Raw genomic sequence first — 24,846 nt, 5'->3', positions numbered from 1 at the left:
CCTGCTTTAGAATATGCCTAAGAAATATTGGTAAGCCCCCCCCCCTCCTAACATTCACACACGTTCCAGAATAATAAGTCTTTTATTAACAGACGTGAAAATGTCACAAACAGTAACAAAGTTCTTTTTAGTTCATTTAAAAAAAAACTAAGCGGATTAGACATTTGAAGCAAAATAACTTAATTCTGGTTATGGAAGAAAAAAAAGGGCAGGATGTAAACATGGCCAACATTTCACCTTTTTAAGCGAAATAATCAACTAAGTTACGTACAGAGAATATCGAGAGCACAATAGGATACCTGGGAATTCTTTGTCGTTCGCTAACGCATGGCTTGTGCCTACATTTGGGGATATTTTTACAGTCACCAAGTAAAACTATAACTCCTATACTCTGCACAAAATGACAGGCGACAGAAAAAGCCAAGAGCGAAAGTAGGAAGGGAGAAGGTTGAATCACTGTTAAAAAAAAAAAAAAAACAAGCTAAAACCGGCTATTATTTACAAAAGGGGGTGGCTCTTATAATGTGTGCCTTTGTCAACAAAACAGGGAGAGATAACTGATACTTTTTGTTGTTGTTTTTCTTTGTCTTTTTTTTGCAAATACAGCTGCTCAATTGATAAAATGTTCCCTAGAGAAGTATGGTGCTATATTTTTTGACTAAATTTCCCACAGACTTTCTTTGATAATGGAGGAGAGGAACAAGGTGCCAGGCAGGAGGAGGTCTTAGTAGGCTGTACAGTAGTGTGGTAGACATGTGGGTGTGGGCGCACCGTCCGTTTTCAGGCCTCGCTCTCACCGGCCGGCGAGGTGTTCTGCACCTCCTCCTCCAGGATGGGTACGATCAGGTTGTCCTTAGACATCAGGTTGTATTTCATCACGAAGCGTGTGAAGCGGTGACACAGGAACGTTTCGTTCTGGGCGAGAAGAACAGGGGAAAAAAAAACGGTCATAACATGCGATTCCAGCAGTCGGCAAATACACAACAGTAAATTGTGGATTGAGATTTAAAACTTGCTCTAGATCAGTGTTTCCCAACCACTTAAGAGATAGCCAGGTGTATTGTAGGAAACTAGAAGTCATATATTGTAATGTTCTGGGAGAAAAAATCTTAATATTAGTTTGCGCCTACGAGTCAGCATGGTTTTTCATATTTTTATCAACTATAAAAAATAAAATAAAATACCCCAATTTAAAAATAAAAAAATCCCCAGAAAAGTGAAGTGGAAGCAAGATATTCGAGGGACTACTTACTGTATACCAAATGTCAATATTATAGCCTACATGACCCAAAATTGATTACTTTTATTTTTTTCCCAAGTACCACAAATATTCACTCCTCCTGAAAGGCATTAAATCACAGGGGTGTCAAACATAGGGACCGCAGGCCGGATCCGGCCCGTCTAGTAGCTTGGTGCGGCCTGGGGTAGAAAACCGTTGTATAAAACAAATATGAATTTTCTATAAGATGTGTAATTCTTGTATTATCCGCTAGGGGGCGCAATGTTTAAGTACGTGCAGACAACATGAATTGACATTTATTTATGTCCTTATGTTATTCTCTGGTTCATAATATAAAGGGAAAATTCTGTTAATAAACATTTTGATAATTTACTCATTCATTGCACTAATTATTGGTATTAGTGACTAATACAAAGGAAAAAAACTGGGCTTATTGTTAGTTCTATGTAATTTTGCAATGTGTTTACTGGTCCGGCCCGCTCGATCTCAAATTAAGCTGTATTCGGCCCGCAGACCAAAGGGAGTTTGACACCCCTGGATTAAGAGATGATTCGGGTCACTTTTCTGTCATTTTGCAAAGATTCCCACCTCGTATTTGTCAAATATCTGGCGGTGATGAAAGTATGCGTGAGAGAATATCCTATAGATGCGTCGACACACCGAGCCCAACTTGGCTACGGACGACTCCTTGATGCTCACCCTGCAAAACAGATGGATTAACCTCCGTAAATAAATACATTTTTTTAAATCAAATGGAAAATATGTATGAAAGAAAGCCACCTGCTTGGGAAGTATTTGTTGCTATTGAGAAGACAGGCAGCTCCGTCCAGCGTGTGCCTTGTGTAGTCGATGGCGGGGCACTGCATATGTTGAAACACACAAATATAAGAACAAAGTGCCTGTGAGGGGCGGCGCAGGTGAGAGGACTCGCCTCTTTGGGGTTCTTGTGGGCGGCGCATAAAAAGATCCACTGCTCGGTGGCTGTCATCTGAGTGCAGGTGTCTGGATGACACTCACTCTGCAAGGAAGGAACAAGAAGACATTACAGTCATACCTCTACTTACGAAATGAATTAGTTCCAGAACTTTTTTTGTAACTTGAAAATTTCGTAAGTAGCTGTGCTTTATAAGCAAATTCTCCAATTTGTTCCACAGTCTACCAACTAAACTCTTTAAAGCAGGGGTGTCAAACTCCTTTTAGTCTGCGGGCCGAATACATCTTAATTTGAGATCAGGCGGGCCGGACCAGTAAACTCATTGCAAATTTACATAGAACTAACAATAAGCCCACTTTTTTTCCTTTGTATTAGTCACTAATACTAATAATTAGTGCAAATAATGAGTAAATTATCAAAATGTTTATTAACAGAATTTTCCTTTTACATTATGAACAATATATTATGAACAAGAGAATAACATAAGAACATAAATAAATGTCAATTCATATTGTCTGCACCTACTAAAACACTGCGCACCCTAGCGGAAAATACAAGAACTACACATTTTAAAGAAAATTCATATTTTTTTATACGATGCAGCTTTCTTCCCCGGCCCGTACCAAACCACCAGACGGGCCGGATCCGGCCCGCGGGCCGTATGTTTGACACCCCTGCTTTAAAGTGTCCCAATTTTGTATGAAAGATGTGAGGAAACACACAAAAGTTAGAGAAAATTATGAGGACATGATCTATTAATCTCTTAAAATAAATAAAGCATATGAAATAAAGCTGATGAAATAGTTCCCTCCCCGCCCGTTATAGTGGGAGACGTAATACCTGTGTTTTTTACATAAATGACCATCAAACGTGTTTCTAAATACCGTTTGTATATTAGTGAAGCGCATGTAGGTATCCCAGATTGTCTAGCCTGTGATGTCACTAGTAGCCATTGCTTTTAATGCGTCGATATACAAGATTAAGATTGTCCTGATGCCGATTTTTTATTTTACTTTACACAGTGATCACAGCAACAACTACTTTTTCCCATAGAAATGAACTTTTACATACAAATTAATCTGTTCCCACCCTCTGAAACAAACTTCAAAAACAGGATAATACAATGAAGAAACATCTTTTTATTTGTTGTAATTCACTACTTACTCACAAAGTAACAAATGCCTATCTAGATGTTGAGACTGAAACTTGAATAAACTGAGATTTCTATACATACACGCACTTATTTTTTTAAATCTTACGTTACAGTAAATTTAAACTTTTATGTGATAATCCAGGCAAAGATTAGCTTCAATTTAACAATGCTAATTCTGTATAATGTGTACTTTTTATTTTATTTTGTGTTATTTACTTATGTTGATCAATGAATAATAAAATGTTGAATAAAACCGTATTACCATGTGCAATCAATGGGTGATGGTTAAACATGCATGTGTGTGGAGATGAAAAACAGCTATGAAAATGACCACCCACATTTTCATTTACCATGCAATAAATGGATTTATTACATATCGCATCAGGCGTAGTCATAAGTGACACTTCAAACCATCATTCAATTTAAGGTAATTTATAATATATGTCTTTCCCTTCAACGATAGTATGTGTATCTCGTACCTGCAGCTTGACCGCTAATCCGTTGAGCTCCAAGCAAAACTGCCTGCAGAAACACCACAGTAAGTTTGCCCATGTTATAACCACAATTACAGCAAAAATTTGTGCCGCATGACAATGTCATCAAAATGTTGGTACCTGAGGTGTTCGTATTTCCACACCCCCTCATCTTGGCCCTCGGGGGGTTCCAGGATTTTGTCAATGTTAGAGCAATCTGAGCGGATGTTTTGCTGAATGTACTGTAATACAAAAGCCCCATTGAATGAATCACCAATACATTGACGGTGATAGGCATCCAATTCAAACAGATTGCATTCTATTGCAGCAAATAAGTATGTGGTTTAAGAATAAACATTTAGCGTATTTTCTCGCGTATAAGCCGTATTTGTAAACAAAAATAATGACTTAATCAAGGGTACGGCTTATATGCGCACAAGACTTTCAGCATTGCTATTGTCTTTTTAACAAGTAGATGTCGGCAAATTTACATTTACTATTTGTTGTTATTTTCTGTTAGGCAGTAAGAAAAGAACAATTACTGGATGAATTACTAACTTACCTATAATATTGACCCTAATGATGTACTTTTGATTCAAACAGCATCTCAGAAATGCCAAGTGCAATGTTTTTTTTTTAAAAAAGATTTTCCCTTCAAAGTTACACATTTGTACTCCCTATTAAAATCATAAATATGGAGGTGAAAAGTGCAAATCAAGGGGCGGCTTATAAGCGAGAAATTATACAATTTGACAACACCGGGGCTGATACGAAACAATAATTTAAGCGAGCCAGTCGGAGTGGTTAGCGCTTCGGTCCTCACTGTGTGTTGTTTACATGTTATCCCTGGGCTTGTGTGGGTTTTCTCCGGGTACTCTGGTTTCCTCCCACATCCCAAAAACATTCAGGCTGGTTGAATACTTTAAATTGCCGCTTGGTATGAGTATGAATGGTTGTCCGTGTCCTTGTGCCCTGCGATTGGCTGGCCACAAATTTAGGGTGTTCCTTGCTTGATGCCCGTCGTTAGCTGGGATAGGCTACAGCACCCCCCGCGAGTAGTCCAGAAAATGAATGTATAATTAACGCCTTGAGGGGGGAGTGCAATAATGCGTTAATGACACTCACCGGAGTGTAGAAAATTATGTAGTTTGTTCACACACCTGTTGGACAGCGAGGGTGCTGTCCATCTCCTCAAATGACTCATCCGGCCAGTTGTAGAAATCCTAAACAAGGGGAATGACGCGTGAAAGACGAATTCTACTAAAATAACAACAAGGCGAACAATATTTACAACACAAAACACAAATACAACGGTGTGAGCGAACCAGTACAGCAGGAATGTGTTGACGTTTCAATAATGACTGCTTGCTAAAACATTTAGCTTGAAGCCAGCTGATCACTGGGCGACGATTGCTTTCGGTAAAGATAACACATTCGGAGGGCTCATCTGAGCTGGATAGCAGCGGTTTGCTCAATTTAATTTGACAATATTCGTCAGTGTGTTTATACGTCCAAATTTATAGATAAACAGCGGGTAGTGACGCTGAGTTACTCCAGGCACTAAACGGAGGAAATGCTGAATGTTAGCATTAGCTCGAGCCCTTCCGAATTGAAATCGGCCAGCGTCAATTTCGATTAAAAAGAACACCAGTTCAGCCGAGACGAGTCAATACGCGTACGAGTTCTATTTCCCGTGTTTTTCGTCCTTTCCCGGTAGCCGAGAACGCACCTTTGCCTTGGTTCCAGGCCGATTCCTCCTGAGAACTGCAGTACCCTCCGCCATGACCATCTCGACAGAATACCCGGATGTGGGACATCCGCTGGGATGTACAACAACATTAAAACTGACGTCAAAATAAATCAATTGAATATTTTTTTTTATTCCAACTATTTCATTTGTATACACGCTCGGTACATCCACGTCCTTTTTAGATGACATAGATATTACAAGGAGTCCTTGGTTTACGACTGAGATCCAATTAACACAACCATACGTCTTGCTTTATGCCGGCACTAGTTTGTCCTCCTTTTTGGAGTTACACTCAAACGCGACACACTCCCATGTATTTAGAAGTGGTTGCTACATTAACGGCACTTAGTGGTAAGCGCATGCAAAAGTGTCGCAGTCATTTTACGTTGTCAATGTCACTATCAACAAGATGAAATTGTGTTTTAACTCAATTTGTGCTGTTTGTGTTAGCATGCCAGTAGTTAGCCATACATTATAATACATTAGATCAATGGTAGGGACATATGGCTCGGGAGCCATATGTGGCTCTTTTGATGGATGTATATTGCTCCCCGCCTTTTAAAAAATATTTTTTCTTCGTTAGATTCTACTGCATGCACCCTTCCATTGATACTCATTGATTAGCAACAGTGAGATAATTTTCTCAAAAGAATTCAGACTTTTTTTACGTTCAAAGTGATGAAATGAATAATGAATGCTCAGATTTTCATGTATTTTTACTTTTAAATTCTGAGTATGGCTCTCAAGGAATAATGTTTGAAAATATAAATTGTTTATGGCTCTCTTCATCAAAAAGGTTCCCGATCCCTGCATTAGATTCACAAGTAGTTTTCTTTTGTAAGTATTGTAAATTCCATATGATCATTTTATGTACCAAATAAAATTATAGGGGCCCTAGTGGTTAGCGCTTCGGTCTCACAGTTCTGTGGTCGAGCGTTCGATCCCTGATGGATTCTCACTCTGTGAAGTTTGTATGTTCTCTCCAGGCTTCTGTGAGGTTTTTTTTCCATGTATTTCGGTTTCCTCCAATATACCAAAAGCATGCTTGGTAGGATGGTTGAACACTCTAAATTGCCCCAAGGTATGAGTGCAAGCGTGGATGATTGTCTATCTCCTTGTGCCGTATGATAGACTGGCTAAATAAGGGCAAAAGACACATTTTAATATAAAACACTTGTCCATCCAGAAGAGCAGCAGTTCTACTCTGAGTCAAAATGACCATGCTTCTCAATTTACCAGGAATTGGAAAGAGGCACTGCAGGGATTTGAACCCAGGGTCTCTTATTTACAAGACAGGTAAACTGTCCATGCTGTTTGAGTCGGGAGATAAACCTGCATCCAGCTGGCCCCTTCAGGAATCAGCTTGACACAGGTGTTCTAAAAAAAGATGGGAATAGGATTGGAGGCACTGCTGGGGTTCAAACCCAGGATCTCCTGTTTACAAGACAGGCACTTTGACCAGCTAAGCCACAGCGCCCCTTTTCAAATGGGCTTTCACATTATCTTCCTTTTTTCTATAAAAATAATATGCCTATTTTTAAAAATGTATAATCTTGCATTTATGCCCACTTTAGTTATAAAAACACAATTGTTTGGTCATTTGAAATGCATGTAGGGAAGAACCAATACAATGGCTGCCAGACACTTTTTGTCTTAAAACTCTGAGAAATCCCTCATTCTGTTCAATCAGGATGCAACAGGCTTTTTAATTTAAATTCTACAATGTTCTCGCGGAGGTGCTGAAGCCTATCCGAGCCAACTTCAGGCACATGGTAGGGGACAACCTTACTTGGTGGCCAGCCAAACGCAGGGCACTAGAGATGGATAACCATTCACGATGACACTCATAACTATGGGTAATTTTGAGTGCTCAGTCAGCATTTCCTGTTTGTCTTTGGAATGTGTGAGGAAAATGGATTACCAAGAGAAAACCCATGAAGGGCCAGTAAGAACGTGATATTTGCAAAGCAAAACATTCATATAGATCTTCAGAACGACACGTCCCTGGGTGGGCTTGAACCACCAGCCTCTCGGTTAACAGCCGAACACGCTGACCAATTGCGCCACAGAGACACTGATTGGTCAGCTGTGTGCTCATAAAGAATCTAAAACAAGAAACAGTAAGGAGCATGACTTCAGATTTAAATTCCTATAAGTTGTTCAATGTTATGATAAAAAGTCGGATACTGAAATAGATTAAAAAATGGGAGAAAGTTGAGGTCTAAGTGAGAATGTTCATAAATAATATGTTTTTATATTTTCTTGTGATTTGAAATGCGTGGGAAGAACCATGACATTGGCTAGCAGACACTTTTTTTCTCATCCAGTCTGTTATCTTACGATAATCAGCTGCATATTACAGCAGAAACCTCATTGGTCAAATTGTCTGCGCTGTTTCAGTTGGGAAGAAAACCTGTATCCACCTGGCCCTTTCTGGAATCAGTTTGACACCTATTGTCAGATCCAAGCTGCACATTCAACAAGGTCGAACACAAGTAAGTACAACAAGACAGATGGAGTGAGATTTTGATGTTTCTGCAGAAGTGGAGCATGGACGAGAAACAGACAGAGTTAGTTACTCTGCGTAAGACTCCGGTCAATCTACGAGTGTTTCTATACGCCAATCTCAGACACTTTGTTCTGCATCAACAGGTTTTATTAGAACAAGATTGCGTGACATACAAAGTCTTTATATCAATGATGCAGGGCTAGGACAAGGATGCAGGGCTTTGACAAGGATGCAGGGCTATGACAGGGATGCATTTATAACTCGTACTGAATCATTCTATTTGTCACACAAGAAGCATGGCATTAAACATGTTAATACATTTCAAACCCCTGATCTAAATTTTGAGGAGTTCTGAAAAATCTTTGATTAATTTCTGGAATCAGTTTGACACCTGTGAGATAAATTTTAAGGTGTTCTAAGAAAACTGGGAATTCAATTAAAGGCACTGCTGGGATTTGAACCCAGGATCTCCTGTTTACAAGACAGGCACTCTGACCAGCTAAGCCACAGTGCCACTGCTAAGATAAGGATGCAGGGCTATCACAAGGATGTATTTTTAACTCATACTGAATCATTCTATTTGTTACACAAGAAGCATGGCAGTAAACATGTTAATACATTTCGCACGATTTAAATTTTGAGGAGTTCTGAAAAATCTTTGAATAATCTCTGGAATAAGTTTGACACCTGTGATTTAAATTTTAAGGTGTTGTAAGAAAACAGAGAAATCAATTGGAGACAGTGCTGGGATTTGAACCCAACATCCTCCTGTTTTCAAGACATTTACTCTCAAACAAGACATTGGCTCACAGACACATCCATTCAATCCAATCTGTTGTTTTACAACAATCAGTTGATGGCCGTCTGGTTCTGCTCATTCCAGCAGAAACCTCTATTGTTGAATTGTCCGTGCTGTTTCAGCTGGGAGCAAAACCTGCATCCACTTGGCTTTCTGGAATCAATTTGGCACATATGATCTAAATTTTAAGGTGTTCTGTGAAAACTGGGAGATCAGTTGGAGGCACTGCTGGGATTTGAACCCAGGATCTCCTGTTTACTAGACAGGCACTTTGACCAGCTAAGCCACAGTGCCGCTGTTACATCTGATTAAGGCCACAAAACAGGAATCAGGTGAAGGAGTTCATAAATTTAGAGCAAGATTTGAATTGTTCGAAACCCACAGTTGGATCATGGAAGATCAAAATGACGAAGGGGTGTACCATACCCAACTGAGACAAGGGTTCCTGGAAGGGCTCTAGGCCCCAATCAAAGGGTTCATGCAGAAGTATTGTGTCACATACCGAACACAAAGACACCACAACAATCCTAGTGTATGTAGACGACATACTGATAGCCAGTCCCACAGAAGAGGAAAACAAAGAAGAAGCGATCAGATTATTCAAACATCTGGAGCAAACTGGGAACAAGGTGTCGCTGAAGAAACTGCAGTACTGTCCAGAGTCAGTCACCTTCCTGGGACATCGGATCTCACAGAAAGGAAGGGAACTAACGCATGGAAGACGAGAAGCCATCCAGCAATGTCCGAAACCACAGACGAAAAAACTAATGATGGCCTTCGTAGGCCTAGGGAGTTGGATACCAAACTATGCAGAACTAACTCAACCACTGCTAGACATGATCCATGCTACTGAGATGACAATGAGGGACCCAATAACATGGACAGAAGAAGGAAACTGAACATTCCTGGAAGTGAAGCAATACATTTTGGAATCAGGAGTCCTAGCACTTCCAGACTATGAAAAACCATTCACCAAAACAGTGACTTGCAAAGGGACATTCATGACATCAGTATGAAACCAGTAGCGTTGACAAGGGCTATGACAAGGATGCATTTATAACTCGTACTGAATCATTCATTGTTACACAAGAAGCAAGGCATTAAACATTGTAATACATTTCACACCTATGATCTAAATTTTAAGGTGTTCTGAAAAATCTTTCTTTCATTTCTGGAAGCAGTTTGAAACCTGTGATCTAAATTTTAAGGTGTTCTAAGAAAACAATGATATCAATTGGAGGCAGTGCTGGGATTTGAACCCAGGATCTCCTGTTTACAAGACAGGCACTTTGACCAACTAAGCCACAGTGCCACTCCTATAATAGAGGCACAGGGCTATGACAAAGATGCATTTATAAAAATATATGATTAGGTATCTCTGTCAGGCCTCAGACTAGACTGGTGGTTGGTTGCGCCTGTCACCCTATCACAGGTCCAGCCCCAAATGACTTGAGTGATGTCAGGTGCGAGTCATTAGCCAGCAAGATTTATTTAATGCCCTCAGGAACTTCACCATACTGTTGGATCGTCACAACAGTTTACTCTTAGTTAGCTTATTGTGGTTTCCCTTGTCTCTCTGATTGATACATGACCTCTTGTTTGCCCCAGGATTACAGACCACGCTCTACCCCATGACCACAGATAACGGATCACTGACTCCAACCTCGCTTCCTACCCGGTACGCTCCACACCGACGCCACGGAAAACGACCTTCCTGCAACGGCCAACGACCCACCACCGCTATCTCCTCGTGTGCTCCAGCTTTGTGGACGACCCGAATAAAGATTTGGAAAGAACTCAACTCGCACCCTTGCCTGCTGTGGGTTCTGCCACCCACGATCGTGACAACACGATCCAGCCAAGATGGACCCCTCAGGCTCAGACAAAGCCCCCACCGAGCAACCTGCGCAAGTCGTGGACGAGCACACCCGAACTATAAATTTCCTCTTGACTGAGGTAACGAACATGACTCAAACTCTCAAGTCCATGCAGGCGCAATTAACGGCCTTGCCTCACCCACCGGGTGCACAGCCGACCCCAGCCGCTCCAAAGGAAACAAGGTCATCGCCGCAACGTGAACCTATGGTCCCGCCACCCGCCCCTTACAGTGGCAACCTCGGCACATGCCAGCATTTCTTGCTTCAGTGCCGGTTTGTTTTCGAACTGCAATGCCTCACCTACACCTCTGACCTAGCAAAAATAGCTTACCTTTTCGGCTACCTTCGTGACACGGCCCTGGCCTGGGCGAATGCCGTATGGGAGAGAAACTCCCACATCTGCACTTCCTACGACAAATTTACCGCGGAGATGCGCAAGGTCTTTGACCCACCGGTGGGCGACTGGGAGGCAGCTGACCGTTTAACAGCGCTAAAGCAAGGCGCCCGGAGTGTCGCGGAATATTCTGTGGCATTCCGCATTTTAGCCGCCGAGAGTGGTTTTAATGACAGCGCCCTCAAGCACGCATTTCTGAAGGGGCTTAATGTGGCGATGCGGGAAGAGCTGGCGTGCCGAGACGAGCCCGGGTCCCTCGACGCACTCGTAGACTTGGCCATCAGAATTGATAGCCGGCTACAGAGATACCTAGGGCAGTGGCGAGGTGGCTCTCACGGGGCAGTGGTCGGAGCTCATCACCTGCTTCCTGTTTCCCCCCCAGCGACTGCGCCTCACACTCCCGTGATTATGTCAGAGCCCATGCAAAAAGGCCACGCTGGGCTGTCTGAGGGGGAACGCTTGCGACGCCGCCAGCAGTTCCTATGCTATTATTGTGGTAAGGAGGGCCATCTCTCACGAAACTGCCCTGTCCGCCCAGTAAAAGCAAGGGCTCACCAATAGGAAGGGAGGTTATGGTGAGTCTGGCGATTGGTGAATCCTCCCGTCGTTTTCTACTATCAACATCTCTTTCCTGGGGGGAAAAACTCACAACACCTGCACTTTGTCCTTCATGCAATGGCCAACGACCCACCACCGCTAGCCCCTAGTGATCGCCAGCTTCGTGGACAAGCCGAATAAAGATTTGGAAAAAACTTAACTTGCACCCTCGTCGTCTTTGGGGTCTGCCACCCATGATCGTAACAATCACCTGTTTACAAGACTGGCACTTTGATCAGCTAAGCCACAGTGCCCGTTATTACATAAATGTTCCCACTATACTTTTTCCTATAAAAATCAAGACTTTCTTTACATAATTTAAATGAACCAACTAAGTTTGACAATAATTTAAGTATTGTTATAAATGTATAAACTTGCATTAATGCCCACTTTTGGCAAAAACAAACAATGCTAATAGTAACCAATTAATAAATGACTGACGTTGTTCGTTCATTATCTGAAGCATTTCTCCTCACAAAGGTTGTGGGGGTGTTAGAGCCTATCCCAGCCAACTTTAGGCACCAGGCAGGGGAAAATGGGCTTGGTGGCTGGCCTATCGCAGGGCAATGAGATTGATAACTATTCACGCATTTTGAATGCACGGTCAGTCTTTACTGTATGTTTTTGGAATGTGGGAGGAAAATGGAATACCAAGAGAAAAGTGACAAATGGTCATTGAGAGTCAAATTTTAAGGCACATAGGGGAATGGATTTCTTCGAAGAGACATATGTCCTTGGGTGGGCTTGAACCACCAAACTCTAGGTTGACCACGAGCATGCTGACTAATTGCGCCACAGAGACAGACATTTGTACTTGTCTAAAGAAATATAAAACAATAAACAAAAAGGAGCATGACTTCAGATTTAAATTCCTGTAAATTGTTAAATTAAATGGTGAAAAGTCAAAATCATTAAAAATCAAATCCAAAGCCTTTATTGTCATCATGTACAGCTGCGTAAAATGATCTTACCCCTGTTTTCCCAGTAAAAATAAAATGTAAAAATAAGTCATATAAAAATATAAAAAGTCACATCCTGGCAAGGTTAATTCTAAAAAATTGCACAATCTAATGGCCCTGGGTAAAATACTGTCCCGAAGTCTATTTGTTCGTGCTTTGTGGGACCTGTAGCGTCTGCCAGAGGGCAGCAGCTGGAACAGTTTGTGACCAGGGTGGTATGGGTGCCTGACAATGTTCCCGGCTCCGCTGAGCTAACGAGAGCTGGCAATGTCATCCAGTGAGGACAGAGCAACCGATGACATTCTGGGCGGTGTTGATCGCTCTCGGTATGGAGCCGTTCCTGGGGCTTCTTCACCACTGCCGTGGTGTTGGTAGACCAGGCGAGCTTGTCTGTGACGTGGACTCCAGGAATTTGAAGTATCTGTGCTGCGTTTGCAAAAGTCCATGATTATTTCTTTAGTATTCTGGAGAATTGGGAAATCGGCTGGAGGCACTGCTGGGATTCGAACTCAGGATCTCCTGTTTACAAGACAGGCACTTTGACCAGCTAAGCCACAGTGCCAGTTCAATAACTATTTTCACATTATCTTCCTTTTTCCTACAAAAAATATATACGTATTGTTAAAAATGTGTAAACTTGCATTAATGCCCACTTTTGCCATCTGAAAAAATTATATAAACTGAGGTCAGCTATTATGTAGGGGTCATTTCTAAAAGCACGCTGGTGTGAAACCCTTAAGATATCAGCCTGTCTTTCATGTCTCCGTCTGCCTTCCCCCGCCCCCCAAAAAATAGATCACAATAGAATGCTTCCAAGAGACAGTTGCGCCCCTGGGTGGGCTTGAACCACCAACCTCTCGGTTAACAGCTGAGTGTGCTGACCAATTGCGCCACAGAGACACTGACAGATTAGCCATGTTCTCATAAAAAATCTAAAACAAGAAACAGTAAGGAACATGACTTCAGATTTAAATTCCTGTAGACTGTTCAATGTTATGGTGAAAAGTCGAATACTAAAATAGATTAAAAAATGGGAGAAAGTTGAGGTTTAAGTGAGAATATTCCCTTGTTTTTAACTTTTTTGTGTGATTTGTAATGCAAGTTGGGAAGAACCATTACATTGGCTCGCATGCACTTATTTTCTCATCCAATCTGTTGTTTTACAATAATAAAGTTGATGGCAGTCTGGTTCTGCTCATTCCAGCAGAAACCTCTATGGTCAAATTGTCCGTGCTGTTTCAGTTGGAAGGTAAACCTGCATCCACCTTGCCATTTCTGGAATCAGTTTTACACCTGTGATCTAAATTTTAAGGTGTTCTAAGAAAACCGAGGAATCAGTCAGAGGCACTGCTGGGATTTGAACCCAGGATCTCCTGTTTACAAGACAGGCACTTTGACCAGCTAAGCCACAATGCCCATGTTCTTTTAGGCTTTCACATTATCTTCATTTTTTCTATAAATATGAAATATGTATTGTTAAAAGTTTGTAAACTTGCATTAATGCCCACTTTTGCCATCTTAAAATAATATAAACTGAGGTCAGCTATTAGGAAGGTGTCATTCCTAAAAGCACGCTGGTGTGAGACCCTTAAGATATCAGTCTGTCTTTCATGTCTCCGTCTGCCCCCCCCCCCCCCCCCCAAAAAAAAAAAAAAAAAAAAACATGCGACGTTGTCGATACGTGGTCAAAAGCAAACGATTCTAATAGTAACCAATATCCCCTACTGATGGATGTGATTAATTCCTTCATTTTCGGTAGCACTTGTCCTCACACGGGTCGCAGGGGTGCTGGAGCCTATGCCAGCCAACTTCAGGCACAAGGCAGGGAACAACCTGATTTGGTGGGAGTTGGATTCATGCTGACGCTCATAACGATAGGAAATCTCGAGTCCTCAAAGGGTCGCGGGGGTGTTGGAGCCTATCCCAGCCAACTTCAGGCACAAGGCAGGGAACAACCTGACTTGATGGGAGTTGGATAACCATTCATGCTGACACTCATAACTATAGGAAATCTTGAGTCCTCAAAAGGGTTGCGGGGGTGCTGGAGCCTATCCCAGCCAACTTCAAGCAAAAGGCAGCGGACAATGTGACTTGGTGGCCAGCCAATGGCAGGGCACTAGATGGAGAACCTATTCATGCTGACACTCATAACTATGGGTAATTTTGAGTGTTTAGTCCGACTTTCCTGTATGTTTTTGGAATGGAAACCCAGGTATGGCCAATGAGAGCGTGGAATTTTCAAGGCACAAAACACAATTGATTTCTTATAAGAAACACAAGCGTCCCTGGGTGGGCTTGAACCACCAACCTCTCGGTTAACAGCCGAGCGCGCTGACCAATTGCGCCACAGAGACACTGATTGATTGGCCATGTGCTCATAAAAAAAATCTAAAACAAGAAACAGTAAGGAACATGACTTCAGATTTAAATTTCTGTAGGTTGTTCAATGTTATGGTGAAAAGTCGAATACCAAAATAGATTAAAAAATGGGAGAAAGTTGAGGTTTAAGTGAGAATATTCCCTTGTTTTTAACTTTTTTGTGTGATTTGTAATGCAAGTTGGGAAGAACCATTACATTGGCTCGCATGCACTTATTTTCTCATCCAATCTGTTGTTTTACAATAATAAAGTTGATGGCAGTCTGGTTCTGCTCATTCCAGCAGAAACCTCTATGGTCAAATTGTCCGTGCTGTTTCAGTTGGAAGGTAAACCTGCATCCACCTTGCCATTTCTGGAATCAGTTTTACACCTGTGATCTAAATTTTAAGGTGTTCCAAGAAAACTGAGGAATCAGTCAGAGGCACTGCTGGGATTTGAACCCAGGATCTCCTGTTTACAAGACAGGCACTTTGACCAGCTAAGCCACAATGCCCATGTTCTTTTAGGCTTTCACATTATCTTCATTTTTTTCTATAAATATGAAATATGTATTGTTAAAAGTTTGTAAACTTGCATTAATGCCCACTTTTGCCATCTTAAAATAATATAAACTGAGGTCAGCTATTAGGAAGGTGTCATTCCTAAAAGCACGCTGGTGTGAGACCCTTAAGATATCAGTCTGTCTTTCATGTCTCCGTCTGCCTCCCCCCCCCCCCAAAAAAAAAAACCATGCGACGTTGTCGATACGTGGTCAAAAGCAAACGATTCTAATAGTAACCAATATCCCCTACTGATGGATGTGATTAATTCCTTCATTTTCGGTAGCACTTGTCCTCACACGGGTCGCAGGGGTGCTGGAGCCTATGCCAGCCAACTTCAGGCACAAGGCAGGGAACAACCTGACTTGGTGGGAGTTGGATTCATGCTGACGCTCATAACGATAGGAAATCTCGAGTCCTCAAAGGGTTGCGGGGGTGTTGGAGCCTATCCCAGCCAACTTCAGGCACAAGGCAGGGAACAACCTGACTTGATGGGAGTTGGATAACCATTCATGCTGACACTCATAACTATAGGAAATCTTGAGTCCTCAAAAGGGTTGCGGGGGTGCTGGAGCCTATCCCAGCCAACTTCAAGCAAAAGGCAGCGGACAATGTGACTTGGTGGCCAGCCAATGGCAGGGCACAAGATGGAGAAGCTATTCATGCTGACACTCATAACTATGGGTAATTTTGAGCGTTCAGTCCGACTTTCCTATATTTCTTTGGAATGGAAACCCACGTATGGCCAGTGAGAGCGTGGAATTTTCAAGGCACAAAATAAAATCCATTTCTTCAAAGAAACGCAAGCGTCCCTGGGTGGGCTTGAACCACCAACCTCTCGGTTAACAGCCGAGCGCGCTGACCAATTGCGCCACAGAGACACTGATTGAATAGTCATGTGCTCATAAAAAAATCTAAAACAAGAAACAGTAAGGAACATGACTTCAGATTTAAATTCCTGTAAGTTGTTCAATGTTATGGTGAAAAGTCGGATAATGTAATAGAATAAAAAATGGGAGAAAGTCGAGGTTTAAGAGAGAATATTCCCTTGTTTTTAACTTTTTTTGTGTGATTTGTTTTGCAAGTTGGGAAGAACCATTACATTGGCTCGCATGCACTTATTCTCTCATCTAATCTGTTGTTCTACAATAATAAAGTGGATGGCAGTCTGGTTCTGCTCATTCCAGCAGAAACCTCTATGGTCAAATTGTCCGTGCTGTTTCAGTTGGGAGGAAAACCTGCATCCATCTTGCCATTTCTGCAATCAGTTTGACACCTGTGATCTAAATTTTAAGGTGTTCTAAGAAAACTGAGGAATCAATCAGAGGCACTGCCGGGATTTGAACCCAGGATCTCCTGTTTACAAGACAGGCACTTTGACCAGCTAAGCCACAATGCCCATGCTCTTTTAAGCTTTCACATTATCTTCATTTTTCCTATAAATATGAAATATGTATTGTTAAAAGTTTGTAAACTTGGATTAATGCCCACTTTTGCCATCTAAAAATAATATGAACTGAGGTCAGCTATTAGGAAGGTGTCATTTCTAAAAGCACGCTGGTGTGAGACCCTTAAGGTATCAGTCTGTCTTTCATGTCTCCGTCTGCCTTCCCCCCAAAATAACATGCGACGTTGTCGATACGTGGTCAAAAACAAACAATTCTAATAGTAATCAATTCCCCCTACTGATGGATGTGATTCATACTTATTCTCACAAGGGTCACAGGGGTGCTGGAGCCTATACCAGCCAACTTCAGGCACAAGGCAGGGAACAACCTGACTTGGTGGGAGTGGGATAACCATTCATGCTGACACTCATAACTATAGGAAATCTTGAGTCCTCAAAAGGGTCGCGGGGGTGCTGGGGCTAAGCCACAGTGCCCATTTTCATACAGCCTTTCACATTATCTTTCTTTTTCCTATTAAAATGATATACGTATTGTTAAAAATGTGTAAACTTGCATGAATGCCCACTCTTTCCATCTGAAAAATAATATAAACTGAGGTCAGTGAACAATGTGACTTGGTGGCCAGCCAATCACAGAGCACTAGATGGATAACCTATTCATGCTGACACTAAATATGAGTAATTTTGAATGTTCAGTGAGCCTTTCCTGTATGTCTTTGGAATGCTGGAGGAAAATGGATTACCAAGAGAACACCCATCTGTGCCCAGTGAGAACACAAGAATTTTCATGGCATAGATCATAGACTTCTTCCAAGAGACACACGTGTCCCTGGGTGGACTAGAACCACCAACCTCCCAGGTAACAGCCAAGCGCACTGACCAATTGCGCCACAGAGACACTGGTGTTATACATGCGCTCATTTGAAAAACAATACAATTACAATAAACAAAAAGAAGCATGACTTCATATTTAAATTTCAGTACATTGTTCAATGTTATGGCCACCCCACGTTATAGTGCACTGGTTCTTCCACCTGACTTTGGTGCAGGCAGTCTGGGTTTCATTCTTATCTGGTGGCAAGGTGAGTGTGCCGTTCGACTGACTGGCGACCAGTCTAGGGTATGGTCTGTCTTTCACCAGAAGACAGTTAGGCTCCAGCAACCCCTGCAAACCTTTCGAGGATTCACGATATGCAAGACGAATGAATGTAACATGTTATGGTGAAAAGTCAGAAAATGAAATAGATTTCTAAAAGTGTGGGAGAAAGTGAAAGTCAAAGTTATAATGACACAATTTTCTGGTCATTTTAAATGCATGGTGGGAAGAATCAATACAATGGCTGCCAGACACTTTTTGTCTTAAAACTCTCTCGTTCTGTTCAGTCAGGCTGCAGCAGGATTTTTATTTTAAATTCTACATTGTTCTCAAGGAACCAGAAATGGGTTAGGAGTCACTCCTGGGACTTTGAACTCAGCATGTCCTGTTTATAAGACAGGGAAATTGACCAGCTAATCCACAGTTCACATTATCAGGTGCAGTGACACACAATCTTACTTTTCCTATTAAAAATAATAATAATTAAACCTTTCTACAAATCAAAGTTTGCAAACTCAATTTTAACAAACCCACCCAGTTTGAAATTATCAGTAATGTCTAAAATTGCAGGTCTGTGGCTCTTTTGTCTTCGCGCACTCTGATCAAAGAGTAATGTTTCTCGGTTTACGTCTAATTCAAAGATTGCAAACTCATCTTTAACAAACCCACCAAGTTTTAATATTATGGATATTCAAATATTACTGATGGATGTGAATGAAAAGCAGATCACACAAAGTAATGGAGTTGACCAGTGTCACAGAGAATCTGGTCAGTAAGGGATATGTTCATAAAAAATTAAAAAAAATATATATATATATTTATATATATATATAAAAATCAACAAGCAAAACAGAACATGTAAGAAAGAGGAAACTGCAACTCACCAATCACAAACCATGATTATATTACAACTCTTTTTCATCTGGTACTACATATACTTTTTCTATTACAGTGAAATCTCATTGTGCCACCTTGTTACTATGCCCATCTCACTATTATGCCATTTTTGCTCGGTCCCGGCATACTTCAATACAAAATAAATGTATTATGCCACCCCCTAATCTCATTACTATGCCAATAGTGTGCATGTAGTATTTTCAAATTCTTTTATTTTTGAATTTCAGCCCACAATGTCAGCTCAGAAAACGAAAGAGAACCTACTTTACACTGCAGGAGATAATCAATTGTGCGAAGAAGGACTCAAATCAGTCTAATTTAACCAGGGAGAAAAGCAAGAAATGGGACATTGAATTAAACAGAACCACTGTGAGAGGCATTTTCAGCAAGATAGATGCAATTATTGTCATCTATTTTTCCTAATTAGCTCAGTCAAAATATTTTGTGTTAAAAACATCATACTCTATCTGCATAGGAGTCTTAAGTCAGCACTACATTCTTAATCGTGTGGACTGACCTAGAACAACAGGCAATGGTGATCTGGTGTCAAGCATAGGTCAAGTGAAAACTTAGCTTTATAGATTAAATATTGCTCACTTTGTCATACAATCCATTCCATTGCTCTTTTTCCTTTTTGTGATCCCATTGTGGGTCAGTGAAATCAATTTGGACTGAGCTGATGGATACTATAAGAAAATAAAGCCATTTATTTATTTTTACAATAAAACCGTTTTTAAAAACCTTCGTTATGATGCCACTTTTGCTCGGTCCTAATGGGTGGCATAGTAATGAAATTTGACTGTACCACTAAAAAAAAGCTCATTAAACAATGTAATGGAGACAAACGCATATGGCCCATTTTTATTATTGTAACAAAATGTGATTAGAATTATTTACATATGACAAAATAAAAAAAAGACATGATTTCTTCTCTCATTGGGTTGTTTCTTCCACATCTTGCATTTATTCCACATATTTTCCCAAGATGTCACCATCACGGAACAAGAAGTACTCCTAAATGACAAGAATGACAAAATATTAAAAACAAGATGGCTTAACTGATTTTAAAACAAATAAACAATACACTACCTTATCATCCAAAGTTACTTTAGTCCCACCATATTCCGGTAGAAGGACCTTCTCGCCGACCTTCACACTGACAGGTTGTACATTTCCTTTCTGCCAAAGAAAACATCATACATAAATAAATACTTTGCTTATATTACACAAGAAAAAAAACATCTCAATAAAAACTTTACGCTCTGACCTGGTTGACAGATCCGGGCCCGGTTGCCAATACGGTGGCCTGCACCACTTTGCCTTGAGATTTCTCAGGGAGCATGATGCCACCCTTTGTCACAGTCTCCGCTGTGAAGCGCTCCACCAGCACACGATCGAACAGAGGCAGGAATTTTCTGAAGGCCTAAATGAATGAAAAATACATCACCAAATAATGACTATCCTCAATAGGTTACCGTATTTTCACGACTATAAGGCGCACTTAAAAGTCTTAAATTTTCTCCAAAATAGACAGTGTGCCTTATAATCCAGTGCGCCTTATATATGGGAAAAAACAGAAAACCAAAAATGAAAAACCACCACTGTCGGATATTAAAAAACACAAACGCCTGAAGTAAAACAATACTGTTAAATATCAAGATGCCATCTTAGTTTACAAAATCTTCCATCATATAGCTCCTCCTCCACTGCAATATTTTATACAAATCCAAAACATCAACAATGGCTGGCTCTAGAGGTGACTGTGTAGCGAGTGCTTCATACCTGGAAGTCAATAGCAATTAGCAATTTTCACGACTATAAGCCGCACTTGAAAGTCTTAAATTTTCTCCAAAATAGACAGTGCGCCTTATAATACAGTGTGCCTTATAGTCGTGAAAATACGGTATTATTTATAGCAGTGGTCTCAAACCGGTCCTCAAAAGGGCCGCAGTGGGTGCAGGTTTTCTTTCATTCCAACTCAACAAGGATACCTTTTGCAAGTGTAATCAGTTAATTAGATTCACGTGCTACTTATTTTAGAAGACACCTGATTGGTTAAAATGTCGGCACTGGATCGGTTGGAACAACAAACAGGACCCACTGCGGCCATATGTGGAATCGGTTTGAGACCACTGATTTATAGGCTTGGGGGCAAATAAAAAAAGAGGAAAAACATTCACACTATTTTATTGTGTCGTCAAATTTGGTCAGGAAAGGATTTAGTAAAAAACAAGCAGAAGGACCACTGCTCCCATAATTTAGATTTTGATGCTTATTACAGATCTTCCATTATTAGGCCAATAAAGCTAGTTTCACTTCTGAAATATAATTCCATGCATGCAATAAAGCAAAGGGAAATATTGCAAGGCATTAACCAAGCTATTCAATCTATTTGTGTCTACTCAAAAGTTTGAAATGAAGCAGAACTGACCAATTAGATGCCTTCGCGCTTTGGCGTCTACATCAAATGTCGGCGGACTTGTCATTTTGAAATATTGAATTTGATTTTCTAAGGTACTAACTAGCTGGAATTTTAAAAAAAAATGTTTTGCCATTAAAGATAGTAAGAGGTTAGTTCCAACATCTCTTGAGTACGACTACAATGCAATTAATGAACGTTTTGCCGTTTCTTGTTGTGAAAAATAGATTGGGCCCAAATTTTAAAAAAGAAAAATAAATCAAACACCGTAGAACTGTAAATTCGCAATTGTTTGTTCAAAACCGCATTCAAATCGGATGCACGGTGTTGTCTCCATTTTGTCCGATGTTAATGGACAAATACACGGACGCAAAAATTCTCAGAAATAGTAATATGTATTGATGTATAAACTGTTACAGGAATATTACCACGACTTGGGCACATCACATGAGAAAAGTTAGTTCACAATTTGGTCATTAAGTGATTGCAATAAAAGTCAGCTTCTCTTAGTTTTGCACTTAGGCAGGAATTTGAAAGAAATCCATGTAGTTGTAAATGTGTTCTGCTAAGCACGTCAGATATTCATGTGACCTTCGTACAAGGTCATTTGGGGGTGGGAATTGTTGCTCTAAGTCTAAGGTATAAATCTTACACTTTTTGGAGCGCAAAGAAGAAGAAAAAATTGTGAATTTGTTGGGTTTGGGGTAAAGCAACTTCATTGCTTTGATAAAATACAACAATTTCAATAATAATGCATAAATGGCAATCATGTGCTTTTTCTTCAAATGAACAGTGAAACACGTTAATTCCTAAATTAGTTAAGTTTATCCTAGAACTACATATTACCTATAAAACTTGTTTTTATTTAGTAAATTGTAATGAATGTATAACTCTACAAAATGATCTCAGACTATAATCCCATATGCCGTACATGCAAAATTATTACAATGTAGACGAATAACAATGCAAATATGCCTTTGCTGTCTATTTATCATTTAAGATGGACCCCATGTAACACATGGTTATCCATTCATTGGGGAACCGATTTATGCATTTCTTTAAATCTTAGGTAATACCTCACCATTGAAAAACGTGCACGTTTAATACTGAGTTTTAGAAAATATTAGAAGTCAACTGTTTCATCAGCTCCATGACCTTGTCAATGACTGGTTATGGAAGGCTATTTCATGCTGCTTGATGCTAGCCGGCGAATGTTAGCTTGATGGAGTTTTCCAAAAATCAGGCAATAATTATGAATATGATCACAACTACGGTCTTACCATGACTTAATTTGTGACGTCTGGGTGTGGACGGCGTGCGGCGAGTACTCGGGGTTCTTCTCGTTGAACGTGGATGCGGCAACTTGATCAAGGAGACTCGCTTCCACGTGAGGAACCGTCCAGAAGGCTTGTGCGCATGCGCATTGCGTGCGTCCTTAACGTGCTCTGCAAAGACTCGGGAAATTCCCGGAAGTTACGGTCTGAGTCTTAAATATTCTATCTTTCACAACTCAATATCGATAATTATTATAATTATTTTCACAAGGAATGAGATGAAAACTCGCTAATAAATTTATTTTATACCGTTTCCTCATAGAGCAACATTGCACAATGTCAACTTTGACCTTTTTTTTCCTCCAATAGCACAGAAGAAATTTCTGGAAAGGTACGCCCCGGAACGAGCATTTGTTCATACTTACTCCAAATTTTCTCAGTTTTTAGGCAGAATAATGTATTTTATGTATTTGATGAAACATTAAACAACAATTTAAAGATATATAAAGTTACATTTGACTAAAATTCGATGGTTATAAATCACTCATGTATGGTTTTATAACGTTATACAGCGTCCCGGGCTGACCGGTGAAATACCCGGATGCGTGATAGGCCATGTGCACTTCCATACAGTCAGCCCTCACCTCCAGTCGTTATATCACCTCGTCGTTCTGACGCGTCTCCTCCTGAGCAGCTCCAAGAACCCACTCCACGCAAGTAAGTGTCACACTTTTCAAACGATTTCATATCAATAGCTGCCGCTTACAACCAATAAAGCTCGCGTGCCGCATAACAAAATGCTTAGAAGCGACAGTAAGAAATGTGACCAGCTAGCTAGCTTTACTTGTTCCTTGCTAACATGTTTTACTACTTCCCTGCAAGGGCACCCTTATGTATGTTTCAAGCCTACATATGTATCCTTAACATGGGATATGCCGCACCAAAGTATCTAAGAATGCTAATGTAATTATCTCAAGCGTGTTGAATATCATGTGTAGGAAGCGTGACTTTCATTTGGTGCCTTGAATAGGGAATGACCGTACCGCAGTAGTAATATGTCCATTGGGCTAGTATACAACAGAGATGGAGAGGCAGTTTGTGCGCATGCGTTCTTACTATTTGACCTTGTGACGGACGACCCTGAAAGAGAACACGTGGTTTAGATAGTTAGCCAAGTCACGTTTAGCGTTACGGTTCATTGGCTGCCTCATCTATCTCATAAGATTTCATACAAAAGGCAGCAAACTCACTGTTTGTTTGATCTTATTTTCCCCAATCCCACAGAAACCGAGGTGCGTCCAATTTGCCATGGTGGAATTGTCAAAATGTATTATGTGAATAGAGATGGACTAGTTTATAACTGGAAAAAAGTAACATTAGTTGACACCCCCCCCCCCCCATTCATCTTCTTAACCACTTTATCCTCATTAAGGTCGTGGGGGTGCTGGTGTCCATCCCAGCTGACTCCGGGCTAAAGGCAGGGGACACCGTGAATCGGTGGCCAGCCGATTACAGGGCACAAGGAGACCGACAACCATGCGCACTCTCGTCTATACATTGGGTCAATTTAGAGTGTCCAATCAGTCTATCATGCATGTTTTTGGAACTTGGGAGGAAACTGGAGCACCCGGAAGAAACCCACGCAGGAGAACATGCTAACTCCACACAGCTGGACCGACCTGGATTTGAACCCAGAGCTGTGAGGCTAACGCTCTAACCACTCAAACGCCGAGCTGCCCATTTTGCAAACTTTTTTAAAGTTAATTCATCCAAGTGTGGATTAGTTGAATGGCAAATTGCAAACGAGTGTTTACTTGTACTTTGCTTTCACTCACAAATGGGTCAACTCATCAAGTTATTAACTTCCTAAGACCTAGATTCTTGCAAGGCATACATTTTTATTTTCTAATTGATATTTAGGCTTATTGGGACCTCGTGTGTAAAAACAAAGAATTATCTTTTTACATGATATAGTTTTTGAGAAAAATTCCATCCACATCTTACGTGGACGCCAGGCCTTTGTAGTCCAAAATTTATCATGGTAGTCATGTGACAACCAAAAATGTGAAGTCCACAATGTGGATGCCAGGTCCGAGGGCAATTCAAGCTGTTGCACAATATGACAGCAGTTGTTAACACACAACTAGAA

The 24,846-nt window shown here is 40.8% G+C and overlaps 3 protein-coding genes and 11 non-coding genes across 14 annotated transcripts in view; 1 reads left to right on the top strand and 13 right to left on the bottom strand.

Moving 5' to 3' along the window:
• Positions 1 to 63: 63 nt before the first annotated feature.
• mob4 (MOB family member 4, phocein) lies at positions 64 to 5,719 on the bottom strand. Its single transcript, XM_077727403.1, has 8 exons — positions 5,530 to 5,719; positions 4,961 to 5,023; positions 3,942 to 4,042; positions 3,807 to 3,849; positions 2,172 to 2,258; positions 2,021 to 2,100; positions 1,829 to 1,940; positions 64 to 915 (listed from the first exon to the last, which is right to left on the bottom strand). The coding sequence occupies exons 1-8, from the start codon at positions 5,587 to 5,589 to the stop codon at positions 781 to 783; spliced, it is 681 nt and encodes a 226-aa protein (XP_077583529.1). The 5' UTR covers positions 5,590 to 5,719; the 3' UTR covers positions 64 to 780.
• A 1,234-nt stretch (positions 5,720 to 6,953) lies between these two features.
• trnat-ugu (transfer RNA threonine (anticodon UGU)) lies at positions 6,954 to 7,027 on the bottom strand. The gene has a single exon. It is a non-coding gene; the product is annotated as a tRNA-Thr (tRNA).
• Positions 7,028 to 7,549: 522 nt separating this feature from the next.
• trnan-guu (transfer RNA asparagine (anticodon GUU)) lies at positions 7,550 to 7,623 on the bottom strand. Its single transcript has one exon. It is a non-coding gene; the product is annotated as a tRNA-Asn (tRNA).
• An 876-nt stretch (positions 7,624 to 8,499) lies between these two features.
• Positions 8,500 to 8,573, bottom strand: trnat-ugu (transfer RNA threonine (anticodon UGU)). The gene has a single exon. It is a non-coding gene; the product is annotated as a tRNA-Thr (tRNA).
• Positions 8,574 to 9,078: 505 nt separating this feature from the next.
• trnat-agu (transfer RNA threonine (anticodon AGU)) lies at positions 9,079 to 9,152 on the bottom strand. The gene has a single exon. It is a non-coding gene; the product is annotated as a tRNA-Thr (tRNA).
• Positions 9,153 to 10,096: 944 nt separating this feature from the next.
• trnat-ugu (transfer RNA threonine (anticodon UGU)) lies at positions 10,097 to 10,170 on the bottom strand. The gene has a single exon. It is a non-coding gene; the product is annotated as a tRNA-Thr (tRNA).
• Positions 10,171 to 13,173: 3,003 nt separating this feature from the next.
• trnat-ugu (transfer RNA threonine (anticodon UGU)) lies at positions 13,174 to 13,247 on the bottom strand. The gene has a single exon. It is a non-coding gene; the product is annotated as a tRNA-Thr (tRNA).
• Positions 13,248 to 14,027: 780 nt separating this feature from the next.
• On the bottom strand, positions 14,028 to 14,101 carry trnat-ugu (transfer RNA threonine (anticodon UGU)). The gene has a single exon. It is a non-coding gene; the product is annotated as a tRNA-Thr (tRNA).
• An 864-nt stretch (positions 14,102 to 14,965) lies between these two features.
• trnan-guu (transfer RNA asparagine (anticodon GUU)) lies at positions 14,966 to 15,039 on the bottom strand. Its single transcript has one exon. It is a non-coding gene; the product is annotated as a tRNA-Asn (tRNA).
• Positions 15,040 to 15,483: 444 nt separating this feature from the next.
• trnat-ugu (transfer RNA threonine (anticodon UGU)) lies at positions 15,484 to 15,557 on the bottom strand. The gene has a single exon. It is a non-coding gene; the product is annotated as a tRNA-Thr (tRNA).
• Positions 15,558 to 16,410: 853 nt separating this feature from the next.
• trnan-guu (transfer RNA asparagine (anticodon GUU)) lies at positions 16,411 to 16,484 on the bottom strand. The gene has a single exon. It is a non-coding gene; the product is annotated as a tRNA-Asn (tRNA).
• Positions 16,485 to 16,928: 444 nt separating this feature from the next.
• trnat-ugu (transfer RNA threonine (anticodon UGU)) lies at positions 16,929 to 17,002 on the bottom strand. The gene has a single exon. It is a non-coding gene; the product is annotated as a tRNA-Thr (tRNA).
• Positions 17,003 to 19,836: 2,834 nt separating this feature from the next.
• hspe1 (heat shock 10 protein 1) lies at positions 19,837 to 22,883 on the bottom strand. The gene is made up of 4 exons (XM_077727404.1): positions 22,704 to 22,883; positions 20,272 to 20,427; positions 20,094 to 20,183; positions 19,837 to 20,018 (listed from the first exon to the last, which is right to left on the bottom strand). The coding sequence occupies exons 1-4, from the start codon at positions 22,704 to 22,706 to the stop codon at positions 19,968 to 19,970; spliced, it is 300 nt and encodes a 99-aa protein (XP_077583530.1). The 5' UTR covers positions 22,707 to 22,883; the 3' UTR covers positions 19,837 to 19,967.
• A 189-nt stretch (positions 22,884 to 23,072) lies between these two features.
• Positions 23,073 to 24,846, top strand: part of hspd1 (heat shock 60 protein 1) — a 9,448-nt gene continuing 7,674 nt past the window's right edge. The window contains exons 1-2 of the mRNA XM_077727402.1: positions 23,073 to 23,088; positions 23,270 to 23,414. The gene's annotated coding sequence lies outside the window, so the exon portion shown is untranslated. The remainder of the gene's footprint in view (positions 23,089 to 23,269; positions 23,415 to 24,846) is intronic.

The sequence above is a fragment of the Stigmatopora nigra genome, chromosome 11 (assembly GCF_051989575.1).
Source record: "Stigmatopora nigra isolate UIUO_SnigA chromosome 11, RoL_Snig_1.1, whole genome shotgun sequence".
Taxonomy (NCBI): Eukaryota; Metazoa; Chordata; class Actinopteri; order Syngnathiformes; family Syngnathidae; genus Stigmatopora; species Stigmatopora nigra.
This window is presented reverse-complemented; position numbering and strand designations above follow the sequence as displayed.

Excerpts from the sequence above, each read along its gene's own strand:
- hspe1 (XM_077727404.1), bottom strand. Across the intron at positions 20,184-20,271 it reads GGCCCGGATCTGTCAACCAG|AAAGGAAATGTACAACCTGT; the intron begins GTCAGAGCGTAA and ends TTTCTTTGGCAG. Across the intron at positions 20,019-20,093 it reads AAGTAACTTTGGATGATAAG|GAGTACTTCTTGTTCCGTGA; the intron begins GTAGTGTATTGT and ends CTTGTCATTTAG.
- mob4 (XM_077727403.1), bottom strand. The coding sequence starts at position 5,589 with ATGGTCATGGCGGAGGGTACTGCAGTTCTCAGGAGGAATCGGCCTGGA. Across the intron at positions 4,043-4,960 it reads GCACCCTCGCTGTCCAACAG|TACATTCAGCAAAACATCCG; the intron begins GTGTGTGAACAA and ends TTTGTATTACAG. Across the intron at positions 2,101-2,171 it reads CCCACAAGAACCCCAAAGAG|TGCCCCGCCATCGACTACAC; the intron begins GCGAGTCCTCTC and ends CAACATATGCAG.